The sequence below is a fragment of the Lepisosteus oculatus genome, chromosome 6, assembly GCF_040954835.1.
Source record: "Lepisosteus oculatus isolate fLepOcu1 chromosome 6, fLepOcu1.hap2, whole genome shotgun sequence".
Classification (NCBI taxonomy): Eukaryota; Metazoa; Chordata; class Actinopteri; order Semionotiformes; family Lepisosteidae; genus Lepisosteus; species Lepisosteus oculatus.
Genome location: NC_090701.1, coordinates 57984791 through 58001161, shown reverse-complemented (window position 1 = coordinate 58001161; position 16371 = coordinate 57984791). Strand labels below are relative to the sequence as shown.

The window sequence follows — 16371 nt, the reverse complement described above, 5'->3', positions numbered from 1 at the left end:
GACCACTAGCCATCTCCAATTTTTCAGCCCAAACCTTTCTCCCCACATCTTCCAAATGTAATTCTTCTTCACCTCAATTAAAATAACTCTCCTGCACTCAAGCCCCCTTCTTAAACCCACAGGTAACACCGCAGTCTCTGTTAGCTCCTCCTCTCAACGTTTGATTCAGGTCCGCTGCAGCAACTTGCTGGATGTTACACACGCACAAAAACATTGCAATATCACTGCCAAACACAGCTACTTCAAACCAAAGGTTGCTTAGGTGAGGTGCAGCATAAGACAATAACAAAGCATGCAACTCCACCCATATGCAGTCAGACATAGCCAGACGATTCCTGTACAGTATTCACCCTTAGTCACATTGTACAAACTTGTACTTTACGTGAAAGGGTGGGGAGCGGTACACCACTTCCCTAGAGGCTACATATATTTGTCTTCTGCATCAACAAGGTGTGTTGCGCTTACTTACACATGAGCCAGAGGGCCTATAAATCTAAGGTCAAGAGATTAGAGTCAAAAATGACTATACAAATCATGTATACAATCACAGTTCATATCACTGGAAAGCACATTATTTTAGCTCATTTTTAAAATTAGTATATATTTAGGAAAGTGTATAGGTTCTTAATTGCATCCAAAACTTCTAAATAAGACCATGCCATCTCTTCTAACTGTAAAAAAGAGAATTTTGAAAAGCGAATGGTCTAACACAGAATTGTCCACTTCCTTTATTTTTATGTATCGTGGGAAATTATCCTTTTAAAAAACATACTGTTCAGCAGGGAACATTGGGAGTTATCTGATCCATAAATCTGTTTACCATATGTTGCATGTTATTAACACAAGAAAATAAATGAGAATTAAAACAAACTGAGAAAAATAAATTGTGTGAAATACTTAAAAATGAAAAGAGTTAACTCTAATAAAAATATTTTTTCATCAAATTGTGAGTCTCAAAGAAAGTTTTGTCATGTTTCACAGAACATTCATGTGGAAAGCACAGATAACCAGGGATTCGCTATTCTAGTACAGTATGTACTGCAGTATGTGCCAGGAACAGGGAGCAATTCATGCTGCTTCAGATGAGAGAAAACAGTAGCTTCTGGACAATACAAAGAAATAAGAGATACAAGAGGGACTGCAGTGAAAAAGCTCATGTGGTAAATACAGTTTTTTATGTCTTTCATGCTCAATAAATTAGGTTAGATCTGTCCTTGAGGACAGGAATTTCAGCTTGAACACGCAATTCATTCGCCTGTGAGGGCTTGTCAGGAGCCAGCGCCAGCGGGAATCTCACTGGCTCCCGGTGGCTCCCGGTGCGTCAGGGGCCCCGCCCGGCCCCGGAAATTATGACCAGCTCGGCGGGACCCACCTGGCAGGAGTCCCCGCGGAGCTCGGGCGGGCAGGTGCACTCCTCCACGGCGCTGGCGGCCACCCCACTCCCGGAATTGCTGGCCTCCTCCAGCCCCACCTCCCCCAGGCTGAGCCGCTGGCTCTCGGAGAAGTGCAGCGCTCGCACCCGCAGCCCCCCCAGGCCAGCCAGCACCATCATCAGCTCCTCCCGTGACACGGGGCTGCTCGTGGTGGCGTGCCGGAAATTGCCCTTAAATAAAAAGAGTTCATTGCAGAGTGTTCCCCTCGGGCCGGTAGCTGCGTGTTTTTACCTTGCCTTGCCTCTTTTTTCGCGTGTGTGCGAAAGTGCAACAACCAGGGCGTCATGCAGATAAGGTCCTTTTACGGCCCTCTGGGTACGTGATGTTTAGTTAGTGACAGGCAGACAGAATTAGATAAGACCGGTTTTAGAGTTAAAAAAGTGTGGCAATCAGGCATAACAGAAAAAGAAAGCAAGAAGTGGAGGACAGACTAAAGCTTTGATAACACCTGGAATGATAAAGATAACGATAACTGTAGATTATCTAGGAAGCACCCACAGCAGAACACAGAAGGGCTCGATCATGTCACTTGTCTTGCTCCAATGTGCTGTCAAGGGGATGAATCCCATGGTGGTATATTTCAACAAAACAGATTTTCCAGTTTTATTCACACCCAGTTTATGGCTTGATTACATGTGAGGAATGCAGAGACTTTCTCCCCATTCATTGCTTTATAAATGCTACAAGATCCCCTGTGCCTTACGGGACAGTTAGTCCTGATTGAGGGAGCACTGCATTTGTCACTCACATCACAGCAAGACCCTTGATTTGCTGAAAGTCGAGAGAATCCTGACTGTCTACGGGAGTTGTATCATGACGACTTTGGAATCCCATTCCCAGCTGATTGATGATGAAGCCAAGACCTCAGTGGTAACAGTCTGACCATAGGGTTCAACCTGTTCCCTGAAGAAGGACCTTGATTACTTGAGATATTACACCCAGAATCTCAGAACCGCTTTTCAACTTCGCAGTCCACTGTCCAGCCCTCAGCTCCCGTCTGCTCTTTTATCTCCTGGCTCAAATGATGACCAGTCAAAATCAGAGTTGAAATTCCTATGTGCATTAGTTCAGTTCCCTGTTGGACTAGTGGCAATAAAAGCCATAGTTTCTCTGGAGGCAGAGTGACTGCCACTTATCTCAGCTTATCTATGCTGTCTTGTTATACATAATGGGATTCCCCTCTGTGTTTTACTGAGGGGACTACACAACTTCTACACAACTAAAAATCTCTTGGTTGCCAATTTCAAAAGCTTCTGGTCGCTCTTTTGAGAAACACCTTCTCAAACCTCCTCTCAGTTATTTAAAATAACTAGACTCCCAATCACTGAGTTGACCTGGACTTTCACATGCCTCACGTTCGAAAAGCTGATCTGATCGTTCTCGAAGGCACCCATGTAAAACACAATCAATGATTTCTGTCGTTTTTCCTTGGGGGTAGAAATTCACTAAGGTTTACGGGTGCTCCATTAAGCTGTACATCCTTTTCCCATAACTGTGCTTTCTTTATTCATGTATGTATCAAAAAATGCATTTTAAGTAGCTGTTCCACTTTTGAAATGCTATGATAAAGACAATATGCACAAGCAATACTAGTGTTCACAAGAACAGTCTGAGTCAGAACAGGAAAACCTCTCTTGAGAAAGCTTGTACAATCACATTCCATTCTTTCATCACGTTTCATTCTTTCAAAAACAACCATTCACAGGAGACACTAGTGAAGTCTTGGAAAATGAGGGGAAAAGATAATTGATTTGCTTGAAAACAATATTGTTTTCTTCTGAGACATACTCCTTACACACATGGCTTATTTGTTGAAAATAAAATGTATTATATTGTTACAGCTTTAGGTGACTTAAAAGTGTCTCTTAGTGTTTAGATAAAGTCATCCAGGTGGATGTTGCACATTGGCGGTGGTGGAGGGGATCCCCATTGCCTGTAAAGCGCTTTGAGTGGAGTGTCCAGAAAAGCGCTATATAAGTGTAAGCAATTATTATTGGGAAGAGTAAACACTTCAAACAGTCAAAGGAGAGAGGATGTTTGCTGAGGTCTGGGGGGGTCCCTTGAACAGAAACAATTGTGAAGTTTACCTTAGTATACCTACTGTGGATTAATGATTGTCAAGATGCCACACAGAGACACACAACATAAGATCACATGAAGAGAAGGAGGGGGGAGAGGAAGAAAGGGGAGAAGCAGGGAGAAGAGAGAGAAGTCCACAGGAGTTGGGACTTGAAGCTTGTGCCAGGCGAGAGCCCCTACTTCTTGATCATCCAATTAAATCCTGACTGACTATTTGAACCTTGTTAGAGAGAGCGGGCCTAGCCCCATTGCTACAGCATAGGGTTAATGTATGCATGTTCATGTTGAAAATCTTTTAAAAACAATAATTTACTTTTACCTCATACTCCAAATGAAGTATGTTGCTTACAAGCTCTGTTACTATTAGCCTATATTAGCCTATATTCCTTTAATGCAACTACATTAAGTACCTGTAGACTGTTTCCATCAGAGCTATGAATATCAGGGTTATTTACTGTACCTCAACCAATTGCACTCGACCCTGGTACAGCTTATCAGGTGAGGGGTTTTGTGGGTCAAGATGCACTAATGTCATCTGCTGCCCCTGTTAAATAAATAACAAAAAATTCAGACTATTTTTAAAAACACAAAGATATCTTCCTGTTTTTTAAATGTCACAACAACAACCCATAACATGCAGCTCATTGTTGAGTGACCATAAATCATTTTTGGCAAGTCACCCGTTTACTATAATAAAAAGCAAAGTCACTACAACTACAACTAAAGGCACCTACAAGAGACATGAGCTAAGCAGTGCAGTAGAATTACTAGAAAATGAATAAAAATAAAATGGACACAGCAAAAACCGATTTATGCTAATTAATATAATTCATATAAAGTCAAGAAGTGCCTGTTATTGAGCCTGAGAAGCGTCATTATTCCACACATTTTTGTTTTCACAGATAGTAAAGAGAAGAAGACTCACAGTAAGCTGCACGTCAGCCCTCCTTTCCAACAGCTTCATTCCTTCACTGGGAATCCCGAACGATTTAACCTGGTAAGTAAGGTAGCCTCCATATGAGGACACCTACAGCAAAATAGCAAACCAAAAAAACGACAGCAGAATTTTAATAATAGAATCATAAATTGCAAACAGCACCAGTAATATTTAGTGGAGCAGTAGGATAAATCACTGTGACGGGCAGTCAGCTTGTCACACTGCCTGAGAAGACCCTCCTGATTCCTGACGGCTCGGGTCCTCCGTATTCAACGGCTTGTGTCTTCGCAGGAGCTGTGTGAGGCAGCCAGGGGGAGGCAGGGAAGCCTCACACCAGGGCTCTGCGGAGAGCCACAACTACACCGTGAGAAGAGTCATGGCTACAGCGCGAGCAGGGCCAAACGAGCCGCGAAATTATCTCCGTGAACCTGAGAGACAGAGTGAACCAACAGACCTTCGGTGACAGATGAGCCACCAAATATCTTTTTTTCTGTTTTCCTCTTTGATAGTCTCCATTTGCTTTATTTGTTCTGACACCTCTGGATCTCAAAGTCTTGGACTGCTTCCCAAAAATTCCCATCCAGATGTTGTTAACATACTTTGACATCTGGACAGCACGAGCAATCCCGCAGAGCGGAATGCTAGCCTTTGTGATGAGCACTCACACTTGGCGCCTCGGACCTTCGACCTGATACACGAAAACATCCAGAAATAGTGTTGATGATACAACTGCGGTTGTTGTTAACGTCTCCTGTATGTTGGCCATCTTTCCATAAGTTAGAAATTATGATTATAGCTCAGATCATTAGTTTGGTTTCAGTTCTTCCACATCAGCTTTCTGGCAAACACAACTACCGAGGTTTGGGAAATACTCTACATTCCTCAAAAACCCAGAAAATCCAAATCAAAGGCACCAATTCGTATGCTTCTGGAGCACACAGACGGAATGCTGCGGTCTACTGACTATGAAGTGCGTTGACGATTACATGATGATCCATTTCTGTCAAGACACATATTGCAGCCTCATCCATATAATGTTCGATAAGTGAAGTCAGTGTAGTTTTTTTATGAAGCAGAGCCACTTATCATAATTTACTGTTCACTGGGTAAGTCAGACTACACTCTGGCAGGGAACTGGCAGAATGTGATCTGTTATCTAATGGAACTTGGCACTCAGAAATGCTGGAAATAGAACTGCGGAGATGCCAAACCTTTATAAGATAAGATCACGTTATTGGCCATATACAATTTATTGGATTAGGAATTTGCGTTTTCGCATACCCCAGCTTGCTTTCCATGAGACGCACAGACAGGGACAGAAGCTAGGGGTCAGAGCGCAGGGTCAGCCATTCAGGGATTCGAACCGGCCACAGGCACAAATCCTTAGCCACAGTGCCACCGCACCGCACTGTCCCCATTATCTGACTCCTATTTGAGCTTTAATGAGCTCTAAATGGTTCCAATAGTAGGATTACTGCACACACGTCATGATGATGTCGGTCATACCTCCTGCAGGTCTTAACCAACACTGGAATTCTGGGAGAAGCTCTTGAGCAAGAGAAATGAGATATCTCAGGGAAATACTTGCAATGGTCTTCACGTCCTCTCTGCCCACCCAGCACTGGAGGGGCAGTAGCTCCGCACTCACCCTGTCCCCCAGGTATGATGGGGGTGCCACCCAGTAGAGGTCATGGACAGAGGCTGGGAGCTCCTGGATGTCGGCCACCACTGTGTTACTGGCAGGGTTGAACACAGCAGGAACCTCCTCCTGATCCAGCTTCTCCAAGCGCCACATCCGCATGCTTACAAACTAGAAACACACGACTGAGATCAGACAACAGGCTTTATGGAAAATGGAAAAGAAAATGGACAGGCTGACACGCAAGTTTTTCTTCACAATCAATCAATATTATATCTGGCTGTAGGGTAATTCACAACAGTTTGCCACAGAGCTCTTTTAATACTTTATTACCATTACAACTAGCTGCATGGAATTTACAGGACTGTACAGCAGCGGACAATATTGTCATGACACTGCATACAATGCACACCGTACGTGACATTCACAAATCCCACCACTGAAGAGACTCCGGGCAGTAAAAGTCACACTAATCTCACCTTACTGCGACGTTTCCCAGACTTCCGACACTGACTGGTCGCTCCGAAGCAGAAACAGCTTGTACACCCGTTGGGGTTAGCTGGGTCGAAGTAGAAGGATCCTGGGCGACAGGCATCGCACTTTGCGCCCACAACATTTTTCTAGAGACGAAGAAAACAAAGATAACCCAAATTAACCTGTGAGACATTTAACATTTTAAGAAAATTATTAATACTTCAGCAAATAAAGTAATACGCATGACCGGTGTCATGAAAGAGGAAATTCTTTAGCAGATTTTTCCAAAATATTTACACCTTCTAAAGGGAACGGCACCAATCTAGTGAAGGTGACAAAACTGCTTAGATAAAAGAATCCAAACTCTGGGAATGATCTGTTGCTCTTCGGCCAGTAAAGTAGAGGGGCTGTAAGGAAATGGTGGCTCATTCTCCGGGGTTCTGGACCGAGTGTCTGAGCGGAAGGGGGGGTCACCTTGCAGAGGCACCGGCCGGTCTGGGGGTCACACACTTCGGGCCGCGCCCCTCCCAGGTTGCAGTCGCAGGGCACGCACTCCGGGAAGCGGTAGTACCCGGCAGCACAGACGTCACACTTCCGCCCAGCGATCCTCGGTCTACATCTATGCCCGGCAAGACCACAATTAATAAAACATTATATCCTGGACTTAAAAATGCACAATGCTATTAGGAAAAAGTCCTTAAACGCTGTGCTATGGCACAAACAGTGACCCGGAAGTTGTTCAGGAGAATTATTATACTCAGTCCTTGAGTTTTGCACATGGAGCTCTTTCCATGTTCCCCATGAACACTGTAGACATTATCCCAAGAGCAGACCAAGACTCAGACTGCCGTAGGGCTGGACAGGGAGAGCAAGTGGCAGAGGCGCTGACCTGCACTGCCCGTCGGCCCGGTCGCAGTCGGTGATGGCGCTGCTGACGACCCCGCGGCGGGAGCAGTTGCACTCCTCACAGCCCACCAGCGGGTGGAAGGCGAAGGTCTGCTCCTGACACACGTCGCAGGAGGGCTTGACGGTCTGGGGCGGGCAGATGCACTGGCCCGTCACCTCGTCGCACAGGCGCCGGCCGCAGTCGCAAGCTGTTGTAGGCAGAGCACGTTTCACGCAGATGGTATGTTCGTACAGGCCCATAAAATACAGAACTTCCAGCCTAGAAATTATAGGCATTTCGGCCATGCAGTTTTCAGGCTGTGGCTACAGTGGAGCAAGCGCTGTTGCAAACTTAAGATTTTAAGAGCAATCCATTCACGAACCAAGCTAATCTTTCCTCGTGAGGCGACTGCAAACGATATAACGATCATCCTCCCCGCTGTTAAGTTTTTTCTGGTGCTGAGGACACATCTGTTAGCATGCTGTCACTACTGCTAATCCTAACAGCAATAAAGACATTGAAGGTGGAGCTTCAGAAGTATTCCGCGACAGGTATCGAGACGACCCCTCAGGTGCAGGTTCCGGAGGTACTCACGTCTGCAGTAGGGAAACCCGTAATAGCCCGTGGCACAGCGGCTGCACCGGCGCCCGATGACGTTCGGCCTGCATGTGCACTGACCGCCGTCGGCCGCGCAGGCAGGGCCGGTGGCGCCGGCCTCGTCACAGCCGCATGGCAGAGCCCCGCCGTTGAAGAAAGCAACCAGAGATCGCGCAGAGTCCTTGCAGAATGGTGACGACGAGACCGGGCTATTGGACCAGAAAAGGAAGAAACAGGGGTTTAGGTTCTGTCTGTGAAACAGAAATGCACACTTTTAAAGCGGTTGGCAAAGCGATGAATAGCAGCTTCTGTGCTGGCGGCTGAAAACGTGCCGCCTGGGACATTTTCATATTTGCTGTGAATATGTGACCATTTCAGCAGTGACGTGCTTCAGCCATGCCCACTACACAGCTGATTTGCAAAGGTGAGAAACTCATCCAGCATTTGAAAGTTCTGCTTAGGTTTTATACTGTATTTGCAAATTTTTGGTAACCTATTGTTGTCATAAAACTTGCGTTGTTTTTACTGGAGTTCTAACGAAAGTTTAGGAGGGATGAAGGCAGTCAAACTAATTACGCCCACAACTAATCCTGACGTAATTGCCTCAGTTTCCCATATATACCACATGTCATGTTTCTGCATCCCACCTGAACCCCAGCTCCCCCCCTGCAGCTGCCCCTTGGTCACTCCTCACTCTGCAGGGGGCTCCTAGCCTCCTCGTCCTCTGGCCAGGAGGTCAGCCCTCATAGCCAAGTGGCTTAAGCCAAAGTTTTCACAGACTCACTAAACAATTCCACTGTCACATACTCTCCAGCTGCTGCTCCTCGTGAAAGTGAGAAAACAGTCACAACCACTAGATGGCCCCTGAGAACAACATATTGTAATATGTGCAAAGAAGTCAGAATATGAAGTCCACAAAACATGATGTGTATCTACCTATTCAATACTCAATGTCCCAAGTATAACAATATAACATACAGTAGGCCTTAAAAAAGACACTTACAAGCATACTAATAATTACAGACATCCGGATATCTTCAGACAAATCATGCTCAGTCACAAATTTATTCAGGTTATGAACTTAAATAACTATTATTTATTATTATTAATAATTATTATATATTATTTTCCTTTGGTATCACTCTTTATAGCCTGTCAGACTTGAGAGTCCCAACCTACAGAAAAAGTCTATGATCTCTGAATCTGGGCTTCTGGCCCTGACAGGACTGCACAGTCATGTCCAGACATCAGACAGCAGAGCCAGGGAGGACTCTGGCCAGAGTTCATCCCCCAGAGAGCCAGATGTGAACTGTGTGCCACTAAAAAGAATCCCGGCCACACCCAAGGTGCACTCTCTGCAAAGCTTTCCTGTCTGTGAATGAGAAAAATGACTGCTTTTTGAGTTTCACCACAAATAAAATGTGTTTTTCATTGAACTCTATTCTGTGTTCCCTCAGCATCCAGCACTCAGCACTTATCAGTATAAAGCTGATAGTTTCACACATTTAATAAAATTACACATGAACATCTTATAAAAACCAATCATCTGACAATCTAATATTCTCAGAGTATTCATACAATCAACATACAGTAGGTGCAGACAGACCAGTCAAGACCTCTAAATCCTGCTAAAAATCAAAAATCTCATTCAGCAAATGAACAGTACTCCTACTGAAATAGAATACCGAATATATTATATAATCAAGGACTCAAACTGTCCAAATGCCAAATATTAAATAAAGCTTAATATTGACTTGTATCAATATTTTTCCAGCATTTTCTCAACAGGAAATTCATTTATTACTATATTTTTATTAATCAGTGGTTTGTTACAATGTTTGCAGCCACAATAGTGGAAAAGGAGTTTGACAAATGATCGCTTTTGTCTGATCTTCCTCACGAAAAATAATTTACAGATCTGTTATTTTTTTCTATCAACACAAATAAAGTGTTTTTGGATTGCAACAGTTTTTTTGCTAAAATTGTTTATATTTATATTGGTTATTATTTCATAGTCACACACTTCTTCTTACACTTCAGTCTTTCCTTTTTATTTTTTCTCTGCATTGACATACAGCATATTTTTAATGTTTAATTAATGTTTCCCTTATTCATAATAAATATCTTAACTTGGGAACAACAGTTAGTTTGTTTTGCTACTATCAGTGCTGTATTGCTTTCAACCAGCAGACTGGTTTCTATTTAACACTTAGTGGCTAATGTCATGCTTAAAATATTTAGTGAGTCATCTGCTAAAAAAAATGCAGTGACTTTCTCATATAAGTCGCTGTTTTTATTCATTCCATTTGTTTTATTGCTTGATAGCTTCCAGCTCTAGCATTGTTTAACAATACAAAGGACAAAGAAGGATTCATAGTTATGTTTGATTCACAAAGCCTTAGTACCAGAGTCCAAGTCACACAAAGCAGAGTCTTCTAAGTGGTTATTCAAGTCCAAATCACAAAATAAGCAAGGTACTGTATGTTCTGCAGGTTGGCCCCACACCACACATCACCAGATCACAGTTATGTTTTACTCATTTTAAGCAGATCAAGAGAAAATAAATTGTATTTAATATAGCCTTTGTAATGCTTGTTTCACGGCAGACATACTGCTAGGGTTACATTTCCATCTCTCATGTTCATGCACACACAGGAGGGAGGTGATGATGATTAGGTACGAGTATAAACAGCGTCAGCTCCTTGTGTTCATCCTGTTTCACAGCCCCTCGTGACAGTAGCTGGGTCAAATCCACGACAGCGAGGACGGGGCTGACAGCACCCCACCTCTTCGTGTGGAACAGGGCCGGGGGCGGCTGTGAGGGTGACGAGGGGTGTGGTATTTAAGCAGGAGGGCAGGAGTGGGCATGATAATAAGTTGACCTGCTCTCGCACGTTTGTTTAAAACTCTGTCTCTCAGAGAGGGCACAAAAAGGACTGTTGATGTTTTTTTTCATGAAATGTCTGTAAGTGAGGAAGATATTCTCATGCCACTCCATAACTTTTACTTAAAGTAAACATCTTTTGAATCTGTACCAATTCGTCACCCTAGTTTTAGCAATCATTTCAGTATTTTAAATTCAATTGGCTTTTCATTTAGCAATCATTTAGCAATCATTTCAGTATTTTAAATTCAATTGGCTTTTCATTTCAGTTATGTTATTTCTAATGTCTATAAAATAGCAATGAATGAACAAACACCACAATATATTAATTTAAATTTACTGTAACTGCAATATGGAGGCCAGTTCCAAGTATCTTAAACACTGTTATCACAGACCCATAATAAGATAGATAAAAAGATATACAGTATGTATCATTGCTTACCTTATCATTACAGTTTCCTCTGAGTCATATGAAAATTTGACACTTTAGATTAAGGGGCGGTTACATTTTTTACGTTCTATCCATAAACAATAAATCATTGACTTACTCAATGTAAAAGCTGTTTCCTCCACACTTATGGATGAAATCAAAAGACTTATCCAAACGTTTTTCACTAAGTAGATCTGGAGTATAATTATCTGCAGGAACAACCAAAATGTAATCCTGAAACACAACAACAAGGGAAACATTACAGTGCATCAAAATTACAGTAATAAATAATAATACCATGTATGGGTAAATTGCATATATTTTTTGGTATACTGTACATGCACCTTTCCAAACCCAGGAACTGAATGTATGGCAGATGTGTCAGTTTTCCTGCAGCTATGGCTGCAAAGAGCTTCCTTCTGTGACCACACACTGTCTGTGCAGCGCATCTCATCAAAGCACTGAATCGAGGGGTGTTGTTTTGTGTGACTCCATGTATACGTACACTTGCTAACAGCGTGTCTACGTGGGTTAAATCAAGACTTTGAGTCTGCTAACAACAGCAAATTACAAAGCCCAGAACTAGATGGGGGGGTTTAGTTCGCTACTTATTTCCACCCAATGGGAGCTGGCCTTTGAGTACTGTATTTGTGATTTAAGAGTGAAATGAAGCTTTAATTTGCAGTTTGGGAGTTGTTTCGCAGTTTTAAACGTGCTTGAATTCTGAAGTACTGCATAGACAGCGAGACCTCGGTAATCACAAAGGTTGGGTACCGTAAAGTCTCCCCGCACGGTGAACTCATGAATACAGAACATAAAACCCAACGGGAAAATTGGACAAAATTGGATCTGCAGTTTCAAAACAAGCATTTCCACAGTGATTTTCTTATAACTGTTAACCGTTTCAGAAATAATGCTGGTCCTTATTCTTAGTAGTTTTAAATGTCAAAAAGCATTGCCTTCCCCTATATTTCAAGATACTGCATGTGCAAACATAGACAGATCACTGTTGTGATATTTGTTAATACTGTATATAATATATGATACTACTGTACTGTAATAAAGTTTATTAAAGCACAGTTATAAGGTAAGTCTGCTCACTCCCTTCCCACTCAACAGACTCACTCTCCTGCAATTTGTCCGAATTCTCTTACTCATCATTTATTTTCTCATTCTTTTCCACAAGACACATGAGAACTGAGACTGAGAATTTAAAGGACGATGGAGGTTTTTTTTCGCTATTCAGCATTTCTTTTATTCCACACCACAACACTGAGACACAAACAGGCTTAACTTACTGATAACAGGTCTATGCACAATGCGCATCTAACACTTTCCTGACAGAAACTGAATAAAGCATAACCTGTGACGCACTGCTACATAAACACGTACATAAGGTACTCTTTGTTAACTAAGCTGCGGCTCTATTACAGAGACCGCTGCAGGTCAGGCGAAACAGATCTGCAATGTGAAGATGCTGCAGAAGTGGGTGCCCACATTTACTTTACTACTGAGCATCCTGCGAAGAGGCAAATTTGGTCCGCGAATGTGGAAACAGTGGTCATTAAAGATGAAAGACGAAATTGCCACAACTGAACTCATGAGTATCAAGGTTTTACTGTATTTACTTTAATTTTAGATTGTAGTGGTAAGAGGGTTCACCAGATGTTTGAATTTAAAAAAGTCTGAAAGGAGGACTCAATGGGCATTCTCTGCACAGCTGTCCTTGTACCTTGAGGCAGTAAACATGGCAAAATAGTGGTATTAATTGTTATCAAATCATTACGTTTGCCATCTTACAACATCAATATTTGAAGCTGAACATAAATATTTAACAAAGATTTTATTATTAGGAGTGAGGTCTTCATGAGGATTTACATAGAAAGGCAAGGCATCAATTCAAGATAAACAGAACACACAAGCAGAGCAGAGAGTGAGAGGAAAGAGAGAGAAACGAAGGCTAGAGAAGTAACTAGGTCATGTGGACACCTAATTCAATCTAATTTAAAACCAGATTTTGTCCAAGTAATCTGAGCATTGGAAGAGCATTCCATGAGGATTTCATGAATGAAAGTGGCTCAAAAGCCTTTTGACTGACCATCGTAAGTGTCTTTCCTTGAGGAATGGCCAGGGTCAGCACTAGCTCTTGCTCAGGGACGTCCAGGACTATGCGGTTTTCTGCAATGACCTGGTCGCGGCACCCAGAGACATGAGGGCAGTAAGAGGCATTGAAGGACCCTGCCAGTGGTACAGAAGAGGAAAGGATTAGCTTTCACATTTGTGCCACGTGTAACCATGTTAACTTAATCTGCACTGGCTTTCCTCACACTGTGCACACTGCTATGTATTTTTGTCTTTAAATTTCTTTGATCTGTAAGCCTGCAGTAAATCAAGTTTCTCAAAATTAATCTGTACTTTAAAGAAGACAAGCACATTTCTCGACATCATTAGCTTCTTCATGATCCTGCATGTGTGAGTCTGGAGGCACTTTTATGATTTTACAGTGCTCAGTTGCATTCCTACAACTCTGACCTTCAGGAAAAGCCCACTATTCTTTTTCGTGCCACAGTATAGCCAACTCAAAACACTTTCCGCTTTACAAAATCAACTTTACGAATGTTTTCCTGTTTAACTAGGATAGACATTTTACATTTTAAAAATCCAATGTGAAAATAAACCATTTTTTCACCATTGGATTTATTTTTTGGTCTCAATCTGCAGTACTCACCATTGTCACCAGTTGAATTTGTACAGTACATGGCAAATTGCTTGTGAAATCAAGACCATAAAACCATAAAAGATTTTAGGGGTTATAAAATGACATTGTTCCAAAAACAAGTTCTGAAGTAAAGGAGACAGTGTGCTCAATTAATGAAAAAACAAAACAAACATTAAAACAAACACAAATCAAGAACATACTGAGAGAGACATTAGTTTATTGGATTGTTATTTCGCCCATGACAGCTCCATTTTTAGGAACTGGTGATGAAATGAAGAACTCACCAAGCCAAGGTCTGCCTCCATCCACCTGCACTCTCACTGCGTACGAGAGGTGCTCGGGCTGACGGAAATGCACAACAAACACGTATCTGCCCTCCCTTGGGAGTCGGGTGCGGAAGGATATTTGATTCTGCAAACATATAACATTGTGCGGCTTTACCACATGCAACAGCCTAATTTAAACTCAGATTGTGTTCAGTGTTCCCACAAGGAAAATAAAAGCTTATTCAGCATCTACTTATTTTTCACAGAAACAATGACTTCAAAAATACATTTTCCTCCTAAGGCTGAACCAAACAAAGTACAACAGGAAATTCTTCTGACCTCCATCATGGTTGTTGAGAAAGAATTTTGGCACTGGAAAGCCTTTTCACCCAGGGGTGTACTATCCAATAGGCATGAAAAAATAAAATATATAGTAATAACTTTATTTAAATATAAACTGAAAACTGTAACAAAGACCTCTTCTTGAATTAATATACTGTACGTAGCAAGTAGGAGCTTTTAGAAAAAATTTCAGTATAATTTTGATCACCCATAGACATAGATACTGTACACACATAAAAACACATCTGCCACAAAGCCTACAGAACCGAAATCCCCAGGGCCTGGAAGATCCTTAATCAGATCCTTACTTAAACTAAGACAAAGTCATTCCTGCAAAATGTTACCTGAGGGAACTTCAGGAGTACACCATCTCCCCGGGGATTATAAGGAGACAGTGGGCCACCTCCCTGTGTGCCTTGCTGTAGCACTGAGGACTGTGGAAGTTCTGACCCGAAAGACAGGCGCCCATCTCTGACTGCGTCTAAAACAGTGGCTGATGGAGGCAGTTCGTACTTGGATGGAATGCAGAACCTACTGTAAAAAAATCAGAATGAGACAAACAGTATCAACTAAGGTGCCCCTCAGCTCTAGAGAAGTAAAACCTGCTCAACCTTTTATATGAACTTCAGGAGTTGATTTTCTTTATCAACATTTATCCATTGGGTTTAAGGGTTTAATTCTTTCTCTGTACACCATGTTCAGCAAAACACCAGCTGCAACATTAAATGTATCTGCTGTTCATAAGACTAGGGGCCTGCAGACACAAAGAAGGTTTGTTTAAAAAATTCAAAATAATTTTCTGTGTAGGAGACCAATCATAACTACCTGCTTTTAGAAAACACTGTTACTAGACATCTTATTACTGAAGTAGAAGTTTGCTTAAGCAATAGAACTTAAATATGATTGAAGTTTTTCAATTTGAGACTTACGCTCTTTGTATTCCTTATCAAGTAAGTGTATAAAAGGCCAGCTGTAACTTTCCTTGTCAGAATCATCCTCCTAATTGCAGGGAGCGTGCTTCTCTTCGGCCGGATATACAATAAACTCCTCTACTGCTCGACAAAAGATCTCCAAGGGATTTTTACTCTACACAATAATAACAGCATCTCGCTCTGAATCTCACCAGGAACATAGTGCATTACTGACCTAAGTGTCCTATCTGTTCAAATTAAATTAATTTGGGTGTGACCATGGAGTACTTCAAACTTTTATAAACTTCTTTTTTTTCATTTCAGCACAGTAGCTGACTCTCAAATCAATCCAGCTCCAATTTTACTCTACCAAGTACTGCTATGCCATAAGGGATGTCACTCTCCCCAAGACAGGAACTGCCAGCAATCTCGGGAGCAGGGATCAGCTGTGTGCCCTACTCCAGCACATATTAGAAAAGTGCTGAACACAGAAAGAAGCCAGAGCTCCAGCTAGAAAGAAGGAACGTGTGCTACTATTTGAAAACCACGCTGTTTTGTTTACATAAATTGTGCGTTTGCCTTTAAGATGGCCAATCGCCAATGTTCATCCATGAAAATTCAAGAAGTTTTAGTTTTCAAAATTAGAGCGTAATGGTTTTGATGTGCTTGTGTAGGTGTGCGTTTAGTTTCCTTGAGCTTTGAGGAATAGTTTTTTGGTACTGTGGAAAACTTCCACAACAATCAGCCATAAGCTCGCCTTTCTTACGATGGAAT

General features: G+C 42.1%; 1 protein-coding gene across 4 annotated transcripts in view; it reads right to left on the bottom strand.

The window, feature by feature from the left end:
* LOC102696521 (laminin subunit alpha-3) overlaps positions 1-16371 on the bottom strand; it is a 126663-nt gene that overhangs the window by 40554 nt on the left and 69738 nt on the right. For 3 of the 4 annotated variants that reach the window (XM_015353649.2, XM_015353651.2, XM_015353652.2), the window contains exons 30-41: positions 15031-15220; positions 14363-14489; positions 13458-13597; positions 11478-11593; positions 8043-8254; positions 7452-7656; positions 7037-7181; positions 6568-6708; positions 6098-6259; positions 4438-4539; positions 3973-4056; positions 1373-1603 (exon numbers count right to left, since the gene is read on the bottom strand). In XM_015353649.2, the coding sequence (XP_015209135.2) occupies positions 1373-1603; positions 3973-4056; positions 4438-4539; positions 6098-6259; positions 6568-6708; positions 7037-7181; positions 7452-7656; positions 8043-8254; positions 11478-11593; positions 13458-13597; positions 14363-14489; positions 15031-15220 (1855 nt within the window). The remainder of the gene's footprint in view (positions 1-1372; positions 1604-3972; positions 4057-4437; positions 4540-6097; positions 6260-6567; positions 6709-7036; positions 7182-7451; positions 7657-8042; positions 8255-11477; positions 11594-13457; positions 13598-14362; positions 14490-15030; positions 15221-16371) is intronic. The other variant, XM_015353650.2, reaches the window with a different exon arrangement.